Source organism: Heloderma suspectum, chromosome 5, assembly GCF_057233095.1.
Source record: "Heloderma suspectum isolate Gila_16-S chromosome 5, 16-S_ref, whole genome shotgun sequence".
Lineage (NCBI taxonomy): Eukaryota > Metazoa > Chordata > Lepidosauria > Squamata > Helodermatidae > Heloderma > Heloderma suspectum.
The window spans coordinates 139,507,609-139,532,417 of NC_139462.1; the positions used below are offsets into that span (position 1 = coordinate 139,507,609).

General features: G+C 43.4%; 1 protein-coding gene across 1 annotated transcript in view; it reads left to right on the top strand.

The window, feature by feature from the left end:
• Window positions 1–24,809, top strand: part of COL15A1 (collagen type XV alpha 1 chain) — a 226,752-nt gene that overhangs the window by 182,672 nt on the left and 19,271 nt on the right. Inside the window, exons 28-35 of the mRNA XM_084857603.1 lie at window positions 7,731–7,784; window positions 7,878–7,937; window positions 9,946–10,014; window positions 10,795–10,836; window positions 13,030–13,072; window positions 14,301–14,372; window positions 22,121–22,167; window positions 23,499–23,609. Of these exons, the coding sequence (XP_084713729.1) occupies window positions 7,731–7,784; window positions 7,878–7,937; window positions 9,946–10,014; window positions 10,795–10,836; window positions 13,030–13,072; window positions 14,301–14,372; window positions 22,121–22,167; window positions 23,499–23,609 (498 nt within the window). The remainder of the gene's footprint in view (window positions 1–7,730; window positions 7,785–7,877; window positions 7,938–9,945; window positions 10,015–10,794; window positions 10,837–13,029; window positions 13,073–14,300; window positions 14,373–22,120; window positions 22,168–23,498; window positions 23,610–24,809) is intronic.

Here is a 24,809-nt window from a genome sequence, read left to right on the forward strand (position 1 = left end):
ATAGGCTACGTGACGATGGACGTAGCCTATCACGGCTGACTTTGCAGATCTAGCCGTGATAGGCTACGTGAATCGTCACGTAGCCTATCAGGGGGCGTTGTTTTTTTTTTTAACTTTCGCGTTCGCCGCCAGGCGAGGCGGGAAGCCTCCTACCCGGCCTGAATTTCGGCCGAGGCGAGGCGGGAAGCCTCCCCCCCGGCCTGAATTTCGGCCGGGGCGAGGCGGGAAGCCTCCCCCCCCGGCCTGAACTTCGCGGGGGGAGCAGCGAAGCGCCTCCCCCCCACCGCGAACATCCTTCGAGGACAGGTAAGGGACTTTCGTCCACCCCTACTCTACAGGAGCTGCCAAGGTTCAAAACAGCCACACTACCCCACCCCCCCCAATACATAGCAGGAGCCTAAAAGTGAATAAAGGCTATCCTTCACTTACCTTCGTTACAAGGAGATTTCTCCTGCTTTAACAGCGTCTCCTTTTAGATGCAGCCTTCCACAGGTTATCTGCTGTGCTACTCCAGGAGATGCCACTTGAAAAACTCCGAAGGTCAAGGTAGCACTGGTACATTACCTGTGCGGAAGCTCTTTGTGGCTCATTCCATCTCCGTCAGTGACGGAAGTGACTTGCATATTTTTTCTAGAACTCCCATAATATTATGAATTACATATTTTCCCACATATGTCTGCAGCTCTCCAAGGTTATCAAGAAGTCCTTCAATATTCTACTTGATTTCTATGTTCAATGACAAGTGCTGGTGCTCCATCATGTTTCGAGGTAGCCCATATCTGTCTACTCCTGCCTACTTCATTATAGATTGCTCTGCCTTTATCAGTGATGCTCCTGCTATAGAAGTGACAGTGCCTACAGTCAACTAACTTTTAGAAACTTCTTTTAAAAAGTTAAAATACACCACCACTTATTTATAATTTAAAATGGCTGGGGATTTTCACCTTCCACCACCTAATTCTCTGTTCTCATTGTAACCTTTCCTTTGCTGTTGCATTCTGCTTACTTACAGTCAGGGCCAGAAATATTGGAACAAGGATAACTGTTTTGGCAGTTGGCCTCTGTACACCACCATATCGAAGTTGAAAGGAAACACACCCAGATGGGAGCGAAGTCAGGACTTTCAGCTGTAATTCAAGGGGTTTGACAAAAGTGGGGCACTAACCATTCAGGAAGGACAGCCAGTGGCATACACACACACACCCTTCGTTGGTGGCTCATAAGTAATGGAACAAACCAACATCATTTCAAACTTAAGGATCGCCTTTAATACCTGGATGAAAATCCTTTGCAGTCAATGACTGCCTGAAGTCTGGAACCCATGGACATGACCCAATGCTGAATTTCCTCCCTCGAGATGCTTTGCCAGGCCTTTACTGCAGCTGCCTTCAGCTGCTGCTTGTTTGTGGGTCTTTCTGCCTTCAGTCTTGTCTTCAGTACGTGAAAAGCATGCTCTGTTGGGTTGAGATCAGATGACTGACTTGGCCATTGAAGAACATCCCACTTCTTTTCCTTGAGACACTCTGGGGTAGCTTTTGCTGTATGTTTTGTGTCATTATCCATCTGCAATATGGAGCGGCGTCCTATCAGTTGGGCAGCATTCGGCTGAATCTGAGCAGAAAGTATAGTCCTATACACTTCAGAATTCATCCTGCTGCTTTTATCAGCAGTCAGGTCATCAATAAACACCAGTGACCTCATTCCATTGGCAGCCATACAAGCCCATGCCATAACACTGCCTCCACCATGTTTGACAGATGATGTGGTATGCTTTGGATCATGAGCTGTTCCTTTCCTTCTCCATACTTCTCTCTTCCCATCATTCGAGTACAAGTTACTCTTGGTTTCATCAGTCCAAAGAATCTTCTTCCAGAACTGGGCAGGCTTTTTTAGGTGTTTGCTGGCAAAGGCTACTCTGGCCTTCCTGTTCTTGAGCGTTACCAGTGGTTTGCACCTTGTTGTGAAGCCTCTGTATTTACATTCATAAAGCCGTCTCTTGACTGAAGATGTTGACAATGACATGCCTACCTCTGCAAGAGCGTTCTTGACCTGGCTAGATGTTGTGAAAGAGTCCCTCTTCACCATGAGCAGAATTCTGCAGTCATCCAGTTTAGTTGTCTTCCATGGTCTTCCAGGCCTTTTGCTGTTGCTGAGCTGGCCAGTTAATTCCTTCTTTTTCAGGATGTTCCAAACTGTTGTATTGGCCACTCCCACTGTTTTTGCTATCTCTCTGATGGGTTTATTTTGCTTCCTCAGCCTAATGATGGCCTCCTTCACTCACATGGACACCTCTTTGGACCTCATGTTGGGAGTTCCAGTGAACAGCTACCAAATGCAAATGTAACACTCAGAACCACCTCCAGGCCTTTTATCTGCAAGCTCAGATAACAAGCTCAGTTTGTCCTTTTTGGATGGCATGGCAACAGTAGGAAAATGGCCCATGGGGGCTCGGTGGTGGGTGGAAAGTGGCTCCCAGATCCTCTGAAGTTACCCATCCCGGCTCTAGTAACTCACGTAGGGTGCAATCGTATGCATGCTTAGACAGAAGAAAGTCTTACAACTCCCAGCATAGCTGGCTGGGGAATGCTGGGCGTTGTCGGACTTTCTTCTGTCTAAACATGCATACTATTGCACCCTTAGATGCTGCATTTCTGGCCAGCCCTTGCACAAAGGTGGTGGTGACACCATTTAGGGAGCGCAAGGCGGTAGACGCCCCTTCCCACTTATAGAGCACTTTTTCCCTCAGGAAATACCTATATCTCTGCCGTATACGGTTATGCTGCCGTATAAAATGTAACCCAAAGCAAATGGACTTAAAATACACTACCATTTAATTTTGAATATATCCGAGAGCAGTCCTTTTAGCCTTGCTGTGAATCTTGCTGTCCCATTCATATATATGTGTGTGCATACTAAGGATGTATCGACTGGGTAAATCCGCTCTGTCTGTGTTTTGTGGATTGTCAGGCACCTTTTGTTCCATCGTCCGCTCACAGACGGATGCAAATTATTATTTTTTCATCATGCGGAAAAATACGCAAATAATTACGTAAGAGGTTTCATAACCATTTACATAATTTACCTTAGCCTGTAACATTTAGTGTATTGTCCCCCATTCCATTCAACTTTTCCTCTGCAGAAACATGTGTATTTTCCCATGAATAAATATGCGTAAATTTTGGGAAAGTTAAAAAAAAAATCCGAAAGTCCACAGACTCCACGCGGCCTGGGGGTGGCGCTCTGCAGAGGATTCCGCAGGTCGGATTCTTAGAAATCCAAGCTCATTTTAGTCTGTCTCGATCCAGCATCCCTAGTGTATACACACCGGGTTACACCCAAACATCTTTTACCCCTACTGAAACCTGAAATGGCTCCTCTGCCTTGCATAGGCTAATGAAAGAGGCGGGCTTGACTTGGTTTGGTTTATTAACATATTCCTGTCCCACTCCTGTGCAGCCCTGTTGTGGTCAATGGCATTCTAGCTATGGAATAGATAAGGCAATCATACAAAGCACACTTTCCAAAGATCACTCCACATGTTTGGAAATCTTTCCAGCGTCTTACAAAACGTTATGGATGGAAAGACCTTGAACCAGGTATGTTTTGGAAGAATCGCATGTTTACAACTTCAAAGCCCCTCTTCCCAGCGCCAACCTGAGATACCAGTATATTTTCTAAGAGGAAAAGAAAATACACTGTGCTTTTTCACCTTGAGCATGCATCGTTCGTGGAAAACAACTGAAAAACAATTATCACCTTTCAACTGAGGGATAGAGGTGGGACACTATGATTTTTATCACACTTGTATCTCACCTTTCGAAGAACACCATGCATGCATTTTCCCTCCCAGTTTTATCCTCACAGGAGCCCTGTGAGGTAGGCTTAACTGGAGCTTACAGGAAGTAAGTGTGGTGTTGTAGATGGACTCAGACTAGAGAGACCTTGGTTGAAATCCATGTTCAGACATCAAGCTCACTGAGTCACCCTGAGGTAGTCGCTTATTCTCAGCCTAACATAATTCACATTGTTTTTGTGAGGATAACTGCTGCCCCCCCCCCCCGCAATCACCCTGAGCTCTTTGAAGGAAGGGCAAGATATATGTGGGGTGGGGGCAAGGCCACCCAGTGAGTTTTTGAGCAGGGATTTGAATCCAAGGTCCCAAGTCTCACATCTAGTCACTACACCACACTTGTGCGCCTTACGATGAAATGTCATCTGAATGAATAAAGGCAAGCATTTAATTCCACTTCAGTTTCTACCCCTACAAAATCCCTGACATTAAAAGAAAATCATCCAAATCTCATATAAGGCAATAATGGTGTGAGCACAACAGCAAGAGCCTTTCAGCAACACTGCAGAGTTATAGTCTCAAAAAGAAATGAATTCCTCTGGGCTGCCTCTGAAGGATTTCATTTTTATGAGCTTTCAGTAAATAGGACTGGTACAAGAGAACAAAGTATACCATGTACAATTCTGGATGGAGGTACCAGAGTAGGAGCAGGTTGTGAACAGATGAAAGCCTTCCAAAGAAAAATCAAGTGAATGTATGCCTATAGCAGAAGTGGGCAACTTGTGGCCCTCCAAATGTTGTCAGACTGCAACTCCCATCAGCCCTAGCCAGCTTAGGGATGATGGGAATTGCAGTCCAACAACATCTGGAGGGCCACAAGTTGCCCACCTCTGGCCTATAGACTTATAATTTTCAGCAGGGCTATACTCAGGTAAGCGCTTATAGGATCTGAGCCATGGCTCTATTTTTGCATTCTTTTGGCCTCTTACAGTCCAGTCTTAACTATGTTTGTTCAGAAATAAGTCCAACAAATTTCCTAGGAACTTACTCCCTAGTAAGTACACTTTGAAATGCAGCCCTAGGGGAAGTTGTTAAAATTGATTGCTCTGCAATTAGTGAATAATTTCTGTATGTATTTTTTCCCCTCATAATGCAATTCTTCACTGTATTGTCAACTACTATTCTAACTCAGGCTGAAGGCAGATGTCATTTTTTAAGTGTGCTGAAGATGATTTGATAGCACCTCCACTGCTTTGTAGTGGAACGAGCTCGGGGGGGTGAGGGGGAATCCCCTGTTCAGATGGTTCCCAGAGTCTTTTGGCTACAATGGAGAAAAGCTGGTTGCGGAGAGAACCTATTGCATCATCAACCGGCATCCTATCCCCAGCCCTGCAACACTTTTCCAGTTGTTTTTAAATGTTTCTGATGTTTTTGCAAAGTGAATGATAAATGTATACACTAAGAAACATACTTGTGGTGCTTTAAAACATAAATTAAAATTAAAATTTATGTAATAATTTAGGAGCCTAAATTATGAGTTATGGAGCATGATTCAGGGCTGATTTGACTTGCTGGTGTGGATGTCTGTTGTGCAAGTTATGAAGCTGTGCTTCTACCATGGATAAAGAACCTGCTGTTTCTCCTCTTAAAATCCTACATCTGTTTTCATTCTGAATAAACCTACACCAGACTCATTAGGTGCCATTTGTCTATTTCATTTCTGCCTCGTTCACACTCACTTTTTTTCTTAATTTCAGCTTTAAGTCCTTTTCTTCTGCTCTGTCATCCTTTTATGGTCTTCCTCTGTTCTGATGGGGTTTATTGACTTCAAGGCCATGGAATTTCATGATAAAGTGCATCCCTGTGGGACGACAGTGTGAGAGTAATGTGGGCAAACTAACTGATACTGCACCAGGTGTTTCACTCTCCTTTGCTAATTAAGAATTAGAGCATATTTTAAGACTCATATCTTAAGCATGCATACTTCCCAATACATCTTCTTAGGAGAGATTGAGCAGTACAAGTTGTATATTGGGATGAAATAATGTCAGGTTTGCATGATCTAATTTTTGTTTTTACTAGAATTCTTGAGGTCCACCAATGTGTGTTTATAAATGTACAAAGCCAGAATGCACTACCTGGGATCTCTGAGCTTTAGGACATAACTAGCCTGGGTTAAGTGATCCTGAACATGCACTCTGGCACGAGACCATCAGATGTACCTAGCTGGGCCACACTAAGGTCCACCCAGGCCAGCATTCCTTCCAAGTCCAAGGAGCCAGCAGCTGCTTATGCATGCTAGTGGTCTAGTGGGGGACTGCAAGCTATGTGTTGTTGCAGATTCTTAATTACTATACAAATTTTGTGTGCTAAAATCTTTTAAATAAGTCTGTTAACTGATTCAATACTTTCTAGTTGATCAATTGTCTGCCTTTTAACCAATTATCTATACATTTGCATTTTGCCACAACCTTGGCATTAGATGCCGTTTTAAGATATTGAAATGCATGATAGAATGTACAATTTTATTAACCAAAGATATTTCTCACTGTTATGAGGAAAGGACGCCGTTATGTATTCTTTTTCATTTCCAAATATAGTTATACATCAGAACCAAAAAAAAGAAGCAGCAAGTGTATCCTTTACTTCCAGCCCCAGAGCACACTTTTAAGTTACCATGGGGATGTTGGCAAAAATCGTAGGCAAGTGTCCCTCAGGAACTGGAATGCCAGGCTCCTCTGCTTTTTCCGAGTATTCCAGAAGTATTCCAAAATAATTACACCACAGAGCTTATCAAGGGATTTTGCTTTTATTTCATATAGGGCTGCTACATCTAATCAACCCAATTCATCAAATAATAAGCGCCCCTGATGAATCGGGCACCATTTTTGAAGAGATATTTAGCCACCCCACCCTTTGAGTGACAAGGCAGATGGAAGAAGTCTGTTCGTCATCATCTTCAGCTTGTAACCCCAGTGCCAGATTTAGGAACAAGCCAAGTAAGCCATGGCTTAGGGCCTCATATTATGAGGGGCCTCTAAATACTTTGGAGATAACTCAGATTTATTATAATTGAAATTGCTTTGGTTTAAATAACTTTCCATACAAAATCCACCACCAAAATTCTGGACCTGGTCCTCCCCAACCCAAGTTACCAACTCATATCCAATCCCATCAACTTCCAGTATTAATTTTTCCTTACAAGCTACATTGCTACTTCCATTATCTAAGTTCTGATCTCTGTATTTGCTCTTATTTTTCTATAAATTAAAAGTCTTCGGTTTCATATATGGTAATTAAGAAATCATAGGGTATTTGCAGTGCAAATAAAGCTTTTTGCAATAAGTATCTTTTATTTACAGTCAGGACCAGAAATAGTGGAACAAGGATAACTGTTTTGGCAGTTGGCCTCTGTACACCACCACATTGAAGTTGAAAGGAAACACACCCAGATGGGAGCGAAGTCAGGACTTTCAGCTGTAATTCAAGGGGTTTGACAAAAGTGGGGCACTAACCATTCAGGAAGCACAGCCAATGGCATATTAATCCATTAAGGGCACAATCCTATGCATGTTTAGACAGAAAAAAGTCCTAAAACTCCATACTGGCTGGGGAATGCTAGGAGTTGTAGGACTTTTTTCTGTCCAAACATGCATAGGATTGTGCCCTAAGAAAGAAAAGATGGAATAGTTGCACAGTGCCTTCTCATTAGTAGTGCTAAGAGCCCTCTGTCTAGAAGCACCCTAACTCTGCTTTTAAACAATGTATGTACCACGCTTAGGTGTGAATGCTACTGTGGTAGAGTCACTTGCAGCAATATATAGCTGTATTGCCGCTACAAAAATTAAAAGTGCAAATGCTGCCACAAACACACTGCACATATATAGCGTTTTTCCAGTTTTCTTTTCTCTCTGCTCATCACACTCCTTTTTGTCTTTAGGGGCCAACTGGAATTCCAGGACTTAAAGGAGAACTTGGTTTTCCTGGCCGGCCTGTATGTACATCTTTTCTGAGGGGATTTAATGTTTTTATCATTTTTATATAAGCACTAACACATTTGTTTGTCTTGTGTGTATTTTTCCTGTAGGGACGCCCTGGCCTGAATGGACTGAAAGGCATAAAAGGTGAACGGGGTATAACATTATATGTAAGTGCTATAGAAATGAAGAGTTCCTACTAATTGTATAAGAAGATGCAGCTATAGTCTGGACAGACAAAAGGAAGTACTTCTTCACATAATGCATAATTAACATGGATTTACTGGCATAGGATGTGGTGACAGCCACTGGTTTAGGTGGCTTTGAAAGGGGAGTAGACAAAGTTTATTAGTGGTGTTAGCTATGATAACCAAATGGAACCTCCATGCTCAGAGGCAGTATACCTCTGAAATCCAGTCGCTGGGATAGCATACAACAGGAGAGGGCTTTTGCCATCATACTGTCCTTGCTGGCTTACTGAAAACCTCTGGCTAGCCACTGTTGGGAACAGGATGTTGAGTAAAATGGGCCGTTGGCTTGGGATTTATGAGAAATTAATTTCACTTTATTTTTGACCAGACTTTACTCAGTTCATACCTTCTGGAACCAAACGCAGACCAGAATGCAATCTGTGGTTCACGTCTGTACATTTCTGAGCTTGTGATATGATTCATGGAACAACAAAAAATGCCCTCATAAAATGAATACATTTGAAAAATGCAGATGAAAACATGTTTGAAAAGTGTGCACAAACATGCTTTAATCAATAGGAGAAAAGAAGTACAATTCAAAAATGCACACAATTCATGTGTATATTTGGAAAAATATTCATGAAATTTCACACACATTTTTGTGCAAAAAGAAAGCTCACAATCTGATATGGACACGAGTTGGAACGAGTTTTGAGGTGAAATTCGGAGGACCTTTGCAAGCTCAAATTTTGCTGATCTGTACATCCCTACTCTTGGCCTAATACAGCAGGATTCTTCTTATGTTCTTATGTCTTAACCCCATGCTGAGATCAATAGATGTACCTGTTCTTATACCAAGAGTAGAATAAACATGGGTCAAAGTGACTCACATGGCAAATTGATTTTCAGGTACATTTGAACTATCCGCATATAGCTTCCTTCAAGAGTGCTAAAGTTGCTTCACACATGCACGCTTGTCAGTGTTTGCAACATCAAGATGAGTTGCATCTATGACTGAACCATCACAGCTCAGAACTTTCCTCTCTCCCAGTGTTGCTTCAAACGCAGTACTTTCCAATAGAGTCAATTCACACATTCAGTTGTCAAGTATTGAGTAATAAAGCAATGAGTAATGAAGTGATGAGAAGCCATACAACCGGGGTGGGGATGTTGATGAACTACAGTTCCCATCAGATCTCATGGGAGTTGTAGTTCAACCACATCTGGAGGGCCACATGTTCCAATCCCCTGTCATACAACTTGGGATCCACTGAGGTAAATGTGGCCTATCTGTCATACTATATACGGTGGCCCAGATGGGACTGAATAAACATCATGTTTTGCTTCCTGCTCGGAACTCTGCAAGTGGGTTGTCAAGCACGTGGCACAGCTTTATAAATGTATTTCATTTCAAAGTACACATTTCTTACCATATTTTATCCTAAAGTAGGCATTTTGAAATGCATTCTAGACGTTTTTTGAGCTGAGAACCAGAGAAGTGCAAAATCCAAAGGGGAATCATGTTCCAATCTGCATATTAGTCCAGGTGGTGAGGATAAAGTTAGTTTGCATGAGAATTTGCAAAGACTGAATTCCTCAACAATATTACCATGTGTTTCCTGCCACTGAAATATTGGGGATCAAATATCTGTGTGTAGAAACACATTTTCCCCCAAATAAAAAGCATTCCACTCCAGCATTTGTTTGAGGAAAGCTGGGGGGAGGGCAGAACTCAAGAGGCTCCACCCCTTGCTGATAGGAGTCTCCCCCCCAGCCCTTTTCTGTCTATGCCAACATGATATTTCATAAACTTTCTTTGGAAACCACAGAGAATGAAAATGTACTTTCTTCTTAAAATATATATATGAAAAGCTAGGATTAAAAAGCAGTGAGACAGATGCTTCCCCTGTTCTGCACGCCCCATTCAAACCCATGTGCTGCAATTTGAGAGTAATCCCTGATGCTTCCTTCATTTTTGTCTTTCTAGGGCCTCCCTGGTTCGCGTGGACCACCTGGACCTCCAGGGCCTCCAGGCCGTGTGGTATATGTTAAAGGAGTAAGTACATTCAGATTTCTCATCCTGTTTGGATTTAGCCAAATCGCAGCATCCAAAGGGTCTTAGAGGATAGGTCTGTCACAGAGAATAAGTGGCCACGAACCATGACAGCTAAATGTATTCTCCATCTTCAGTGGCAATATTGTCAGATGCTGGGAACGGAGGATGATTATCTCCATGTCGCTGCGCATATGAGCGTACGGGGGCTTGCTCCTGTTGGACGTAAAGTGCTCCAACATGATAAACCCTCTCTATGTTCCAACACGGGAGAGTTCTTAAAATAGGTTTCAGATTTGAACATTATCTTGACAATACTGCTTGACAGCTAAGTTTCTAGTGGGTTAAAAAGTGGAAACCCTTCTAAAGCTATTCTTGAAAGTTTCTAACTGCAGAACAAGTGTATGTAACTGTAGCCACCTTAAAATAAAGGCAGCCTGGGAAAAAGTGGGTGTGATGCCCATTTTCAGGAGAGTACACCTGATAGCAAACAAGCAGTGGGGGGAGCAGGGAGGGGATAATTGCCGTGTTCCAAAATGCCTCCTCAAATGGCTTTCCCCCTTGCAAGGTTGGAAATTGTATTTGCATGTACTGTGTTGCAAACTGTGTTAAGCAACTGAACCTATGCGTGTGCATCGTTTTCGCAACTGGAAGTACTCTATTACGTGAGTTTTCAATGTCCAAACTGAAAAATCCTTCCAATGAGGTCAGGCTTCTTTTATTAATATACTGCTTTTAAAAAATAGAATTTGCTGTACTTATTTTCCTCCAATTTTTGAATAGACAGTTTTCCCAATTTCTCCCAGGCCACAGTGCAAAACAACAGTAAGTCATATACAGTATCCATGCTTAATATTGTTCATTGGTAAATATATGCTTGTGTGCATGGGTCATGAGGACTAGCAACACAAATATGTATCATGTTATATTCTGATGTATCTGTTTTTTGTTCTTGTCTATTGCTTCACCACCCACTCTAATAACATTGTATGTTGAATGTGTACCTTCAAGGCAGGGCAAACTTCTAAGATAACAGATAGTGGTGATCCCTTGTTTACATGCTCATTAAAGCAGAGGTTCAGGAGAAATATAAATAAAACTATACGCTTTGGGCTTAATATTATCATGATATCATTCTATAAGCAAGAGCTCCATGTTTCTTAGAAAGTAAATATTGTACTTGCAGAGGCGCTCTGTGTGTATGTGTATGTGTGTGAATGCAAACATTTCTATAGGTACACAGTGCATTTTTTGTTATCGGTTGTTAAAACTCCCTTCAGTCTTAAGTAAAATCTACTTTGAAATAGCTGCCCTTTAAAAAAATATTATTTCTAAAGGAAGCATTTATTTTAATATATGCACAGGGACGGCCCTCCCATGAGGCACAGTGAATCCCCTACTCAGGAGGTTGTTTGGGAGGGGTGGCAGATCATGATGACCCCCTTCCACTTCAGGAAGGTCCGTGCGGGCAAAGCCACTACCGCGGCACTGGCCCTGCTTCCCCACTGCATCGAATGCCACGGCGGGAGACAGCAAGCTAGCAGAACTCCATGGAGAAGCAGCTCCCTGCCCCCATCTCTTGCTCTGAGCCCTCTCCCCAAATGAGAGATCAGGTGGGCAGGCTCTCCGGAGAGTTCGCCCACCCGATTTCTCCCTTTGGGACAAGGCTCAGAGTGAGAGATTGGGTGAGAAGGCTCTCTGGAGAGGCCACCCACTCGCCCGCCTGATCTCTCGCTTTGAGGACTCTCCCAAAGCGAGAGAGATCGAGTGGGCGGGTGGCCTCTCCAGAGAGCTGCATCAGTCGCACAAAGTGGTTGATGCCCCTCTCCGGAGAGACTACCTACCCAATTTCTCATTTGGGGGACTCTCCCAGAGCGAGAGAGTAGGTGGGCAGGCAGCCTCTCTGGAAAGCCCATCTGATCTTTCGCTCTAGGAGACTCGCCCAAATGAGAGATTGGGTAAGCAGCCGCTCCGGAGAGTCACACAGGCCTGAATGCCATGCTTTGAGGGTCCTTCCTCAAAGTGAAGCATTGTGAGGTGGTCCTGGAGGCTGCCTGGAGTGCCTGTACGGGCAGTCTCCAGGGCCGCCTCACAGTGCCTCAGGTGCCGCTGCATATGCACCTCAGTACAGCAAAATAAATAAGTAAATCCATGCATATTGCCAATGCACACCTGGATACACAGCCCCATTTGTATTGTGATGTTCATCAAAGCTCTCTTGAGCAATCTGGATGGCTGTGTCCTTTGATGGGGATGTGGAGGGCATATCCAGGAGCCACAGCTCAATGGCAGAGCGCATGCTTTAGGTCCCAGTTCAGTCCCTGGCATCTCCAGTTAAAAAATGGATCTCATGTAGCCTCATGGTACCTGTATGTTTGCCCCTGTGAGGCTAACCATAGCTCCTGTGGAGGAGGTGGTCAGATTAGGAAACTGGACAGGGGGAAAGGGAAATACCACCCCCAGCACTATGGGCCCACTCCAAATTGGGGGGCTGGCAGCGGGTGCACAACTACTTTTACCCTTTCAAAACCTCCAGGGAGATCTGATCATAGATTTCATAGCATCATCTAGTCTATCCCTAAGGTGCTGTCCGTTTGTTTGAAATGTAAACATCTATCAGTTTGATCTAACCACCAATAGAAGTGCCAACACAATCTGTCGTTTTAAAATCCAGATTCTGCGCACAATTACACCGCAGTGATCATCCAGAGTCATCATTGTGGCATGCATGTATTACTCTAAGTGCATGAACTAGCATGGCATGTGGGGTTTCCTTAGAGCTGCAAGAATGCATGCTATGTGGCAAAGAACCTTCAACACTAAACAGGCCACAACTGTTGCTGTTTAGACAACAGTGCTTTGGTAATCCAACAAACGTTATGCAAAGCAATCTTGCTATTGGACTGTGCTTGTGTTCTAAGAGCATAGTTAAAGGTGAGAAATCGCACATGAAGACACCGTCTCGGAGTACATTTATGTTAACTGCATTTTGAATGTATTTGGTCTCTTTCTGTGTAGGCAAGCACTGATCACCTTGGAAACCAAGAAGAAGCAAGAGATGGTAAGTGTGTCAATAACTGAGGCCCCACTTCTAAGTTTTAGTGATGTAAATAGTTACTGGTAAAGTTGTTTTCAGAGTTGGAAATGTGGTGGGTAGGTGGACAGGCAAGCTAATGGATTTGTGGGGTCTCTTTCCCCACCCCTTTAATCCATTTGAGACTAGACCACAGACCATCCTGAGTCTGCGTCTAGTCTGAAATCGATATGGCTCAGACCTCAGAGCCACATTTGTTTCTTGGTTTCTTTGTTTATTTATTTATTACATTTCTATTACATTTCTTTGGCCCAATAGCCAAAGCTCTCTGGATGGTTCATGACAATTAAAACCATAAAATACAACACAATGGAACATAATATCAAAGTTTAAAAGCTTAAAACTACAGTATAAAATCAAAATAAAACCTAGCAGCAGTGCAAAGATTTAAAACAGGGTAACATTAAAAACAACAGACACTGAAAGACTAAAATGCCTGGGCAAATAAGAGGTGCTGAAACCTGGCACTGAAAAGACCACAACGTAGGCGCCAGGCAAGCCTCCCTGCAAAGCTCATTCCACAACCAGGGTGCCACAACAGAAAAGGCCCTCTACTTAATAGCCACCCATCTCACTTTATTTGGTGGGGGCTCCCAGAAGAATGACCACTGAAGGGGCTCCCAAAGAAGGACCGCTAATAATACAAATCCTAAGACTAATCTTTAGTCACATGGTGTCTTCCAAAATCAGCATTATATGACTTTGGAGTTTACTGGAAATTATTCTCATGGGAGTAAAGATGGCTCAGTTATCCCTGAGAAATACCTGCTGTTCCTGCAAGAACTGTTGACCACCAGCATGAAATAGAGGCACATTCTACAGCAAGTAGCCTCTGACGGAGCAACCCTGTATACCAATTGCGCTGGGAAAGAGATACTCTGCCACTGATTTGGGCCAGGCTGCAGAATGGCTGCTATGACTTGCATATGCTCAGCCTGGGAGGGGAGGGGTGAACGTACAACCAGGAAAAACAAAAATGCTGCCTTTTGGTTTGGGCCAGGCTTGGAAAGAACCAGGCTGTTCAGTGTTTAGGTTGTCACTTTAGAAACACTGGAGCTTCAGAATGTAGATAGCTAACACAACACTTTGGAAGTCTGCTTCTGTCCAGTGCAATGTGGATGCCATCCATTTGCTGTGCAAAACTTCTCCTTTAACTGAGATAACTTTTTCTCATGGAAACATTTTCTAAAAACAGGTTCCTGGAGTGTACGTGGTCCACTAGCTGTCAAAGGTGAAAAAGGAGACAGAGGCCTACCAGGGCCACCAGGTATCATACATGAAAGTCTGCTTCCTTACTTTAGATGGTGATGGTGCATGAGAATATGCCAGAAACAAATTCAGATCATCTCCATAAACACTAGGAAGACTAAACTTGACACATTGAGTTGTATCCAATATTAGTCCTACTTTGATTAGACCCATTGAAATGAATGGGACTTGTTAGATGAATATTGGATATAAATCATCGGATATAATCCATTTATATGTAGTTGTTGTTGTTCAGTCGTTCAGTCGTGTCCGACTCTTCGTGACCCCATGGACCATAGCACGCCAGGCCTTCCTGTCCTGCGCTCTCTCCCGGAGCGTGCTCAAGTTCATATTCATTGCATTGGTGATGCTATCTAGCCATCTCATCCTCTGCCGTCCCCTTCTCCTTTTGCCTTCAGTCTTTCCCAGCATCAGGGTCTTTTCCAGGGAGTTTTCTCTTCGCATTAGGTGGCCAAAATATTGGAGCTTCAGCTTCATTATCTGTCCTTCCAATGAGCACTCAGGGTTGATTTCCTTTAGGATGGACTGATTTGACCTCCTTGCAGTCCAGGGCACTCGTAAGAGTCTTCTCCAGCACCACAGTTCGAAAGCATCAATTCTTCGGCGCTCAGCCTTCCTTATAGTCCAGCTCTCACAGCCATACATTACTACTGGGAAAACCATAGCTTTGATTAGACGGACCTTTGTCGGCAAGGTGATGTCTCTGCTTCTTACTATGCTGTCTAGGTTTGCCATAGCTTTCCTCCCAAGGAGCAAGCGTCTTTTAATTTCATGGGTACAGTCACCGTCTGCGGTGATCTTGGAACCCAAGAAAGTAAAATCTGTCACTGCTTCCATTTCTTCCCCTTCTATATGCCAGGAAGTGATGGGGCCAGATGCCATGATCTTAGTTTTTTTAATGTTGAGTTTCAAACCAGCTTTTGCACTCTCCTCTTTCACTCTCAACAAGAGGCTCTTTAGATCCTCTTCGCTTTCTGCCATTAGGGTGGTATCGTCTGCATATCGGAGGTTGTTGATAATTCTCCCAGCAATCTTAATTCCGACCTCTGATTCATCCAACCCGGCATTTCTCATGATGTACTCTGCATATAAGTTAAATAAGCAGGGTGACAATATGCAGCCTTGTCGTACTCCTTTCCCAATTTTGAACCAATCGGTTGTTCCATGTCTGGTTCTTACTGTTGCTTCTTGACCCTCGTACAGGTTTCTCAGGAGACAGGTAAGGTGGTCTGGTACTCCCATCACTTTCAGAATTTGCCACAGTTTGTTGTGATCCACACAATCAAAGGCTTTAGCGTAGTCAATGAAGCAGAAATAGACGTTTTTCTGGAATTCTCTTGCTTTCTCCATGATGCAGCGAATGTTGGCGATTTGATCTCTAGTTCCTCTGCCTCTTCGAAACCCAGCTTGTACTTCCGGTAGTTCTCGGTTCGCATACTGCTGAAGCCTAGCTTGTAGGATTTTGAGCATCACCTTGCTGGCATGTGAAATGAGCGCAATTGTGCGGTAGTTTGAACACTCTTTGGCGTTGCCCTTCTTTGGAATTGGAATGTAAACTGACCTTTTCCAGTCTTGTGGCCACTGTTGAGTGTTCCAGATTTGTTGGCATATTGAATGCAGCACTTTAACAGCATCATCTTTTAGGATTTTAAATAGCTCGGCTGGAATACTGTCATCTCCGCTAGCTTTGTTGTTACTAATGCTTCCTAAGGCCCACTTGACTTCACTCTCTAGGATGTCCGGCTCAAGTTCAGTGACCACACTATTATGGCTATCAGGGACATTCAGATCTTTCCTGTATAGTTCTTCTGTGTATTCTTTCCACCTCTTCTTAATCTCATCTGCTTCTGTTAGGTCCCTGCCTTCTTTATCCTTGATCATGCCCGTCTTTGCACAAAACGTTCCCTTGAGATCTCCAATTTTCTTGAAGAGATCTCTAGTCTTTCCCATTCTGTTGTTTTCCTCGATTTCTTTGCATTGTTCATTTAAGAAGGCCTTCTTGTCTCTCCTTGCTATTCTCTGGAACTCTGCATTCAGTTGGGTATATCTTCCCCTTTCTCCCTTGCTTTTCGCTTCCCTTCTTTCGTGAGCTACTTGTAAAGCCTCATCAGACAGCCACTTGGCTTTCTTGCATTTCTTTTTCTTTGGGATGGATTTCGTTGCTGCCTCCTGAACAATGTTACGGACCTCCGTCCATAGTTCCTCAGGCACTCTGTCTATCAGGTCTAATCCCTTAAATCTATTCCTCACCTCCACTGTATATTCATCAGGGATATGATTTAGGTCATACCTGAACGGTTTAGTGGTTTTCCCGACGTTCTTCAATTTAAGCCGAAATTTTGCAAGAAGCAGCTCATGATCTGAGCCACAGTCAGCTCCAGGTCTTGTTTTGGCTGACTGTATGGAGCTTCTCCATCTTTGGCTGCAAAGGACATAATCAATCTGATTTCGATATTGACCATCTGGTGACGTCCATGTGTAGAGTCGCCTCTTGTGCTGTTGGAAAAGAGTGTTTGCTATGATCAGCATGTTCTCTTGGCAAAACTCTATTAGCTTTTGTCCTGCTTCATTTTGTACACCAAGGCCATGCCTGCCTGTTATCCTGGTGATTTCTTGACTTCCTACTTTAGCATTCCAATCCCCTATAATGAAGAGGACATCTTTTTTTGGTGTTAGTTCTAGAAGGTGTTGTAGGTCTTCATAAAACCGATCAACCTCAGCTTCTTCGGCCTCAGTGGTTGGGGCATAGACTTGAATTACTGTGATGTTGAATGGTTTGCCTTGGATTCGTACTGAGATCATTCTATCATTTTTAAGATTGTACCCCAGTACTGCTTTTCCCACCCTTTTGTTGACTATGAGTGCTACTCCATTTCTTCTCAGGGATTCTTGCCCACAATAGTAGATATGATGGTCACCTGAATTAAATTCGCCCATGCCTGTCCATTTAAGTTTGCTGATTCCCAAGATGTCGATGTTCAATCTTGCCATCTCATGTTTGACCACCTCCAGCTTACCTTGATTCATTGATCTGACATTCCAGGTTCCTAAACAATATTGTTCTTTACAGCATCGGATTTTCTTTTCACCGCCAGACACATCCACAGCTGAGTGTCCTTTCGGGTTTGGCCCAGCCGCTTCACTCTTTCTGGCGCTACTTGGAAATACCCTCTGCTCTTCCCCAGTAGCATATTGGACACCTTCCGACCTGAGGGGCTCATCTTCCGGCGTCATCTCGTTTAGCCTTGTGATACATTCCATGGGGTTTTCTTGGCAAGAATACTGGAGTGGGTTGCCATTTCCTTCTCCAGTGGACCACATTTTGTCAGAACTCTCTGCCATGACCTGTCCGTCTTGGGTGGCCCTTCACGGCATAGCTTATGGCTTCATTGAGTTACGCAAGCCCCTTCGCCACAACAAGGCAGTGATCCATGAAGGGGTTATATGTAGTACAGGAAAAATAATACTTACGTCAGAGTTCCCCTTATGACCTGGACCCCCTGAGCAACTCCTTAAGGATCTCTTGCCTCCTTAAGAGTCTCACCTTCCTTTTTTTACCTTCCCTTTCCAGTTACATGGGGTTTAGGCTGCAGACGTGGGGTGACTGATACTCTAGACACAGGGTTTAACCACAACAGTTTACTGGTAAATTAAAGCAAGCAATCACATCTATAGGTATTTACACAATAGAGCTGAGTGATACAAAAGGCCTTAAAGAAAATAAAAGTTGCAAAACACACGTTCCTTTACTCTAGCTGTACTTAGACTCCTGTAGGTTGTTTCTTCCTGCTCCCTCTTCAGGCTCTGGTCTCCTGACTCTACTCTTACTGGCTCGCTTGCTCTCTTTTTATACCCTCCTCCCTCAAAATTGAAAGTACTGTTTCAAACCTGAAAAAATGAAACTTAACCAGGGAAATGAAACCACTCCTCTCAGCGATATCCCCTCCCAACAAAAAACTCCAGGACTCTAACCCTGATCTTTTTTCCTTTTGCCTATGTAATCCTCAAACCTTCACAACCTTTAATACCAGAGTTTTAATTCTGAAGGGTAATCCTACCCCACCTCCTGCAATTTTTGTGGTGGGGTAGGGTGGGGCAGGATGTTTCTACAGATTTTTGCAATATTTCACATATGATTTTGTAGGAAGATTTTGAATTAATCAATGACAATGCATGAAATGTTACCAATTCAACCTGAAAAGTGGTAAAACTTTTCAGGTTGAAAAGTTTTGAGTGGTAAAACTAAAAAAATGAGCACTGGTACAGTGTAGTAGCTGAGCTGTGACATCCCTGCTTGAAATCTTGCCAGATGTGGCATGGGAGATCTGTGACTAAGATCTCTCAGGTTTTTGTTTTGCTAATTAGTAGGGTAGTCACCAGATTAAAGAAATCTTGGTCCATTGACCCTATTAGTTTCAGTTTATTAATCTATCAGTTTGCAGACATTTGCATATGGGTAAAAACAATAGTTTTGGATCAAGAAGCGTGCTTTCTTTGTTTCTAGATGATGTACACATGTTTCATAGCAAGCATCTGTCTGTCTGTCCGTCCGTCCGTCCGTCCGTCCATCCATCCATCCATCGCTAACATTTACATACCACCTTATCTGCTAAAATGCCATCTTCTGGAGGGATTGCATTCCATAGTTTGGGGGCAACACTGAAGGAAGGCCTTCCACATACGCCAGACAAATGTGTCTCTGTGGGTACTGGCGCCCTCAAAAGAGCCTCTCCTGCAGACCTTAGTACTTGGGCACGTTTATAGCAAGACAGGCGATCCCTTAGATAGTCAGGTCCTAAGCCATTTAGGGCGCAATCCTATGCAGGTTTAGACAGAAAAAAGTCCTACAACTCCCAGCATTCCCCAGCCAGCAAAGCAAAGCTGGCTGGGGAATGCCAGGAGTTGTAGGACATTTTTCTGTCTAAACCTGCATAGGATTGTGCCCTTAGACCTTTAAAGGTTAAGACCAAAACCTTGAATTGAGCCCAGAAAGCAATCAGCAACCAGTGCAGGCCTTTCAGGACAGGTGTAAAACAGTCCTGATATCGTGCACCTGAGGGAAATACCTCTTTTAAGGCAGTGCTTGCCATCTGTATTTTTATAAGTACATGTATTTTTTTCAAAAAATGATTACTTAGAGGCATTTTTTTAGTTGATTACAGTTTTTTGAATTGATTAATCCTATCAATCCATTTAAAATTGCAGCACCCAAATGGTGAACGATCCTAATAATGGATCTTGCTTGTCTGGCCCTCAGCCAAGAACCCATCAGGTGGACTCATCAGGCATGCCACTATTAGGGATGGATGCACTCCTTAAAGTCCGTGCTTGGTGGGTGCTCGAACAGCTGCCGCGGCTGCCCACCCAAATCAGCCAGGCTGCGTGAGCCCCTGGAGGGCTTGGCAAGCCATCTAGGAGCGCACCACACCTGTCCGCTCCTCTTTGAAAGCCGCTATCTTTTATGCAAAACAGGGCTCTGTTTTTTCGTATATTTATTGTTGCGCAATAACTGTGGCCAGAAAGGGCCATTTCCACAAAATTAAGAGGCCTCTAATATTGTAGAACTGCCACTTTCCAGCCACCGTTGTGGACAACAATAAATCTACGAAAATATAGAGCCCCATTTTGTGTAAAAGGGGCTCTATATTTATACTGGGTAGCCGGGGTGGGTGGGTGGGTGGAGGATCGTTCCTTTCTCCTCCTCCCATCCCAGGCCATCCCAGGCCAGCTACATGGGGGCAGCAGCATGATGAGAGAAGGTTCACTTCTCATATAGTTGAATTCTCCATCAGGCAACTATCACCACCCTTCGCCACCCTCCGTTGCCTTGGCTTGACTTTTGACAATGAAAAACCAAACGTGCTCTTGAGGGGCTGAATAGATATGTGGTGATTATGTTTGGTATTTCAAGGAGCAATTATCACACTACAAGGAAGTGTTGAGTGCCTGGAAGGGGAAACTCTAAAAGCGGATACTATCTAGTGGATGCCTAAGAAGAAAACAGATGAGGGCTCTGTCAGAACTGGTTTCCATAGAGACAACTTGTACCTTGCTTGACTATGGATGCTAACAGTTCTTAGCAGTACTTCATGTCCTAATGTATGAAGAAGAAAACCTAAAAAACTTCTGAAAAAAGACGAAACAGAGAAATAGGCTGATTCCTCCCCCAACCCCATGCCCCAGCAGTGGTTCTTAAACTGTTCTGTTGAGGACTAGGGCTATTACTAGGTCTTGAGGTTTGACATGAAGTTTCAGGGCCTTAGTGGCTTCACATGGGCTCCAAGGGAAGGAGTTAAATCATAGGGTGAGAAGGTAGAAGCTGCTAGGTGCAGGGGGGGGGCATAAAAATAAAAAGAATACTCTATATTAGGGTCAGCATTGATTTTTTTTTTAAGCAGGGGCCATATTTTGCATGGAGCAAGGGTTAAAGGGGTAGCAACACTGGCTCTGCCTTCTGATGAACTCCTATCAAATCTCGAGGGGCTGGTTAGGGGGCTAAATTGCTCCCATTGGGCCCTCCATGGGCCCGCTGATGTGAGTGGGCATAGCTATAGCCACAGAAGTCATAGACCCAGTTCACATGTAACAACAACCCAGAGTCTGGATTGAGTATGGGTTGTCGTTGAATCGTGGGTTGTTGCTGAATTGTGGGTTGTTGTTACATGTGAACTATGGTTTAACTATGGGTTGCTAACCATGAACAACCGAGGAAGAGAACCCATGGTTTGTTGTTGGATTGTGAACTCTGGGCTGTTTGTGGTTAACAACCCATAGTTAAACCATAATGTTGGGTTCACAAGTAATGACAACCCATGGTTCAGCAACAACCCACAATTCAATGACAACCCATACTCAACCCATACTCAGGTTTGTTGTAACATGCAAACCAGGCCATTGTCTGTCTTTATGCTGACCGAGGCATAGAGTTCCATACCTATCTCAGTATGGGGAAAGGGACTTGGCTAGTGCTAGGAGGAGCAGCCACTCCTCCCAGGGCCGGTTGAATCCCTGGCTTCATGTAGTGCACATCGTCCCCTGGGGGTGCCACTTGGCTGGCACTGGAAAGAGCAGCCGCTCCTGCTGGTGCCAGCTTAGTCCCTTGCTTTGTACAGTATGCGTTGTCCCCATGGGGTTCCATGCCTGACTTAGGGTGCAATTCTATGCATGTTTAGATGGAAAAAAGTCCTACAACTCCCAGCATTCCCTAGCCAGATGAGTTATGGTAGTCATTACTAACTTATCTCCCATTCATTTCAATGGGTCTACTCTAAGTAAGATAACATTGGATGCAACCCAAGGCCAAAACTGTCTGCTGGTCTTCCATTAGAGGAAGATCCCTTCTGTTGGAGGAAGGCAACCTTTGGTTCTCACCCATTTTTATTATTTTCTGATCAACAACTTTTTGATTTGCCCTATCTCGGAAGTAAATTAAAGTATAAAGAAATGTTTCTCCAGATTCCTCTGAGTCACTGGTTAGATATTTCACAGGCAGCACAGTGGCGCCTGGTAAAATTGCTCTTCTGGAAGGAAGGAAAAGCCATTTGGCCAACTCCAGACATATTAACAATTAACATAGCAATATCATGCATGGCAGATACATTAGTTAAAGCTACATTAACAAAGAAGAAAAAAATATGTCTGCCACATGAAATTTATTATAATAATTTGTTTTAATTTAAAGTTCAAAAATAGTTACGGATTCCATAGAAATGGAGATTACATAATACTCTTTCCCTTGCTTTTCAGGTCCTCCTCTGCCATCAACATATTTGAGCCACTTGGACTTTATGAAGGTAGTTATTGCCTGTTAGCAGCCAAATTCTGCCTCTGGCTAATTTACAGATGCAATTATTAGCTAATACTTTGGCATATTATTTTTTTTTTGAGCCCAACAGCTGCCACATTCCCAGGCTGCCCCTGTTCTTCGTAGTGCTGCCCCTTTCCAAACCAGAGATGGTGCCGATTTCTTTAAGAGCCTCTGCAGTGCTGCATGCTGCCCTTTTGCTGCCCTGGCCTTCCCCCAGGAATAGCCACAATTACTGAGGTGAGGGCAGGGGGCTTGCACGAATCCAAGTGCTTCGAATAGGCAGTCTGCAAGGGCACTGGTACAGTCCATGCATCATGGCGTGCACTGCTGGCATTTGCCCCTAAAAATCTCTGGCAGAGTGCAGTGCTTGTTCCACTCCCTTTCCCTCCATCACCATCTTCCCCCAGCCCCCAATTATTGCTCAGATGATTTAACAGACAGTAACATGTTATGCTTCCCTGTGCAAATGAGAGCCAGTGTGGTGTAGAGCACTGGACTTGGGTCGGCGAGATTTCATTCAAATGCCCACTCACTAGGTGCTGTGGGTCTATTGCTGTCTTTCATTCTAACCTACCTCTTAGGGTTGTTGTGGAGATAAAATGGGATAACCCTATGTTTGCTACCTTGAGCCTGATTATGATCTAAAACTTCACAATAATGCATTGTCAAAATGTCCTGCCTCTCTCATTCCAATAATGAAAACTTGGTATGATACCAATTCACATCTATGTTTGCTGTTCGTCTTGGATAATTTTAAAGCCCAGTAGGTACTGCTTGTATTTCATAGTATTATGAAATATTACATAATATATATTATATATCTTTATATATTTTCTCTGATAGAACTAAGGATCTGCCCTGCATAACAATGTAAGATACCTGAACTACACTCTGTTACTTTCGAAGTATATTTCATATGAGGATATCCCACTAAAATCAGTGGGTCAGTACTGTTTTGTTTGTCATAGCTTTCGCTTTAGTTGCAGATTTACACCTGAGCAGATTGAGGCAGAAACAATCACATAGCAGCAGTTCTAGTTCCACAGTGAAATCAGCACCCCAAGTGCTTCTTTTTCTGGGCACTTACCATCTCTAGCAGCCAAAATTCCAACTCAAAATTGCTCTTTTCAGTTTGTTGTTTCCTTCTCACTCACAGAAAGAGACAAATGCAAATTTGCTCTGTCATTTTCTTTGAATACGGGAATATGGAATATGTGTAAATGTGTGCGTGTGTACTCATATATGTACACATATACACTAACACTAGGTGTTGTCATATGCTGTGAAGTTACTACATTAGGTATCTTTTTTTTTAAGGGTGAGAAAGGAGACAATGGAGAAACTGGCTTTAAAGGAGAAAAAGGAGAGCCAAATGGAGGATTTTTTATGTCTGGACCACCAGGACTCCCTGGAAGACCAGGACCAGCGGTGAGGTTTCTTCTGTATTATAAACGGTCTCATCAAGTCCATATTTGATTTATTAAAAGGTGGACATTTATTAATTTTTATATTTTAATTAGCTCCACCTGACCCATCTCTGGCTTCCAAGCATTTGCCTTAATATCCACATTGTGTGTGTCTCTGTGTGTGATGTCCTACATGCCCATAACCTCTCCCCTACCCCAAGCTTTTAAATTTTACCATCACAGAGTTGGAGGGGTCTTGTAGGTCATCTAGTCCAACCCCTTGTATGATGCAGGAAATACCAACCTAGAGAACCCAACAGGTGGCTCACCAACCTTTGCTTGAAGACCTCCAGTGAGGGAAACCCACCACCCCTCTTGGTAATTGATTTCATTGTTGAACTGCTCTTACCAGTCCTGACCAACTATTCATCAATCTTGAACTCCATTCTTGGCTCCTCGCCAGTTACACTACATATGTGAGGTTGCACATACTATATGTTTTGGGAGAAAACAGAAACAAAAGAGAAGTTGATCAGTTCTCCCTTTTCTGTATCACCCATCAATATTTCACCCATCCTTACCGAGGTCCTACCATTTCCTACCTCTTCATCTTCCTTCAAGCATACCTGAAAAGGCCCTGATTATTGTTTTTAGTATCCCTTGCCAGCCTCTGTTTGTTTTGAACTAATTTTTCCCATTAGTAAGTCTAGCCATGGAATCCTACTTAGCATTGTTCTCAGCTTATTAAAATCAGCTTTCTTGAAATCCAAGGTCCATGTTTGACTATGCTCACCTTTGGCTTTTCATAAGATCATGAATTCCACCATTACATGGTCACTTTCCCCAAGGTTTTGGCTACTTTAATCCCATTGATCATGTCTTCCCTATTGGTTAAGATCAAATCAAGGATAGCCAATCTCCTCATTCCTGCCTCCACCTTCTGAATGAGAAAGTTGTTGGCAAGGCTTATCAGATTCATTGCAGATTCCATGCTTAACAAAGTTTGTCTTCCAGCAGATATTAGGGTAGTTGAAATTATTACTCATTCTTGCTTCCCTGAAACATCTGTAATTTGTTTCAGGAAACCATGTTCTCCTTGGTTTGGCAGTCCATGGTAGACTCCAACCACAATGTTGTGTCTATTTCATTCCCCATTTATTTTCTCCATTTATAAGGCTCTCCACAGAGCTACCTTGTCCAATCTCTTGAATGTCTGTGCAGG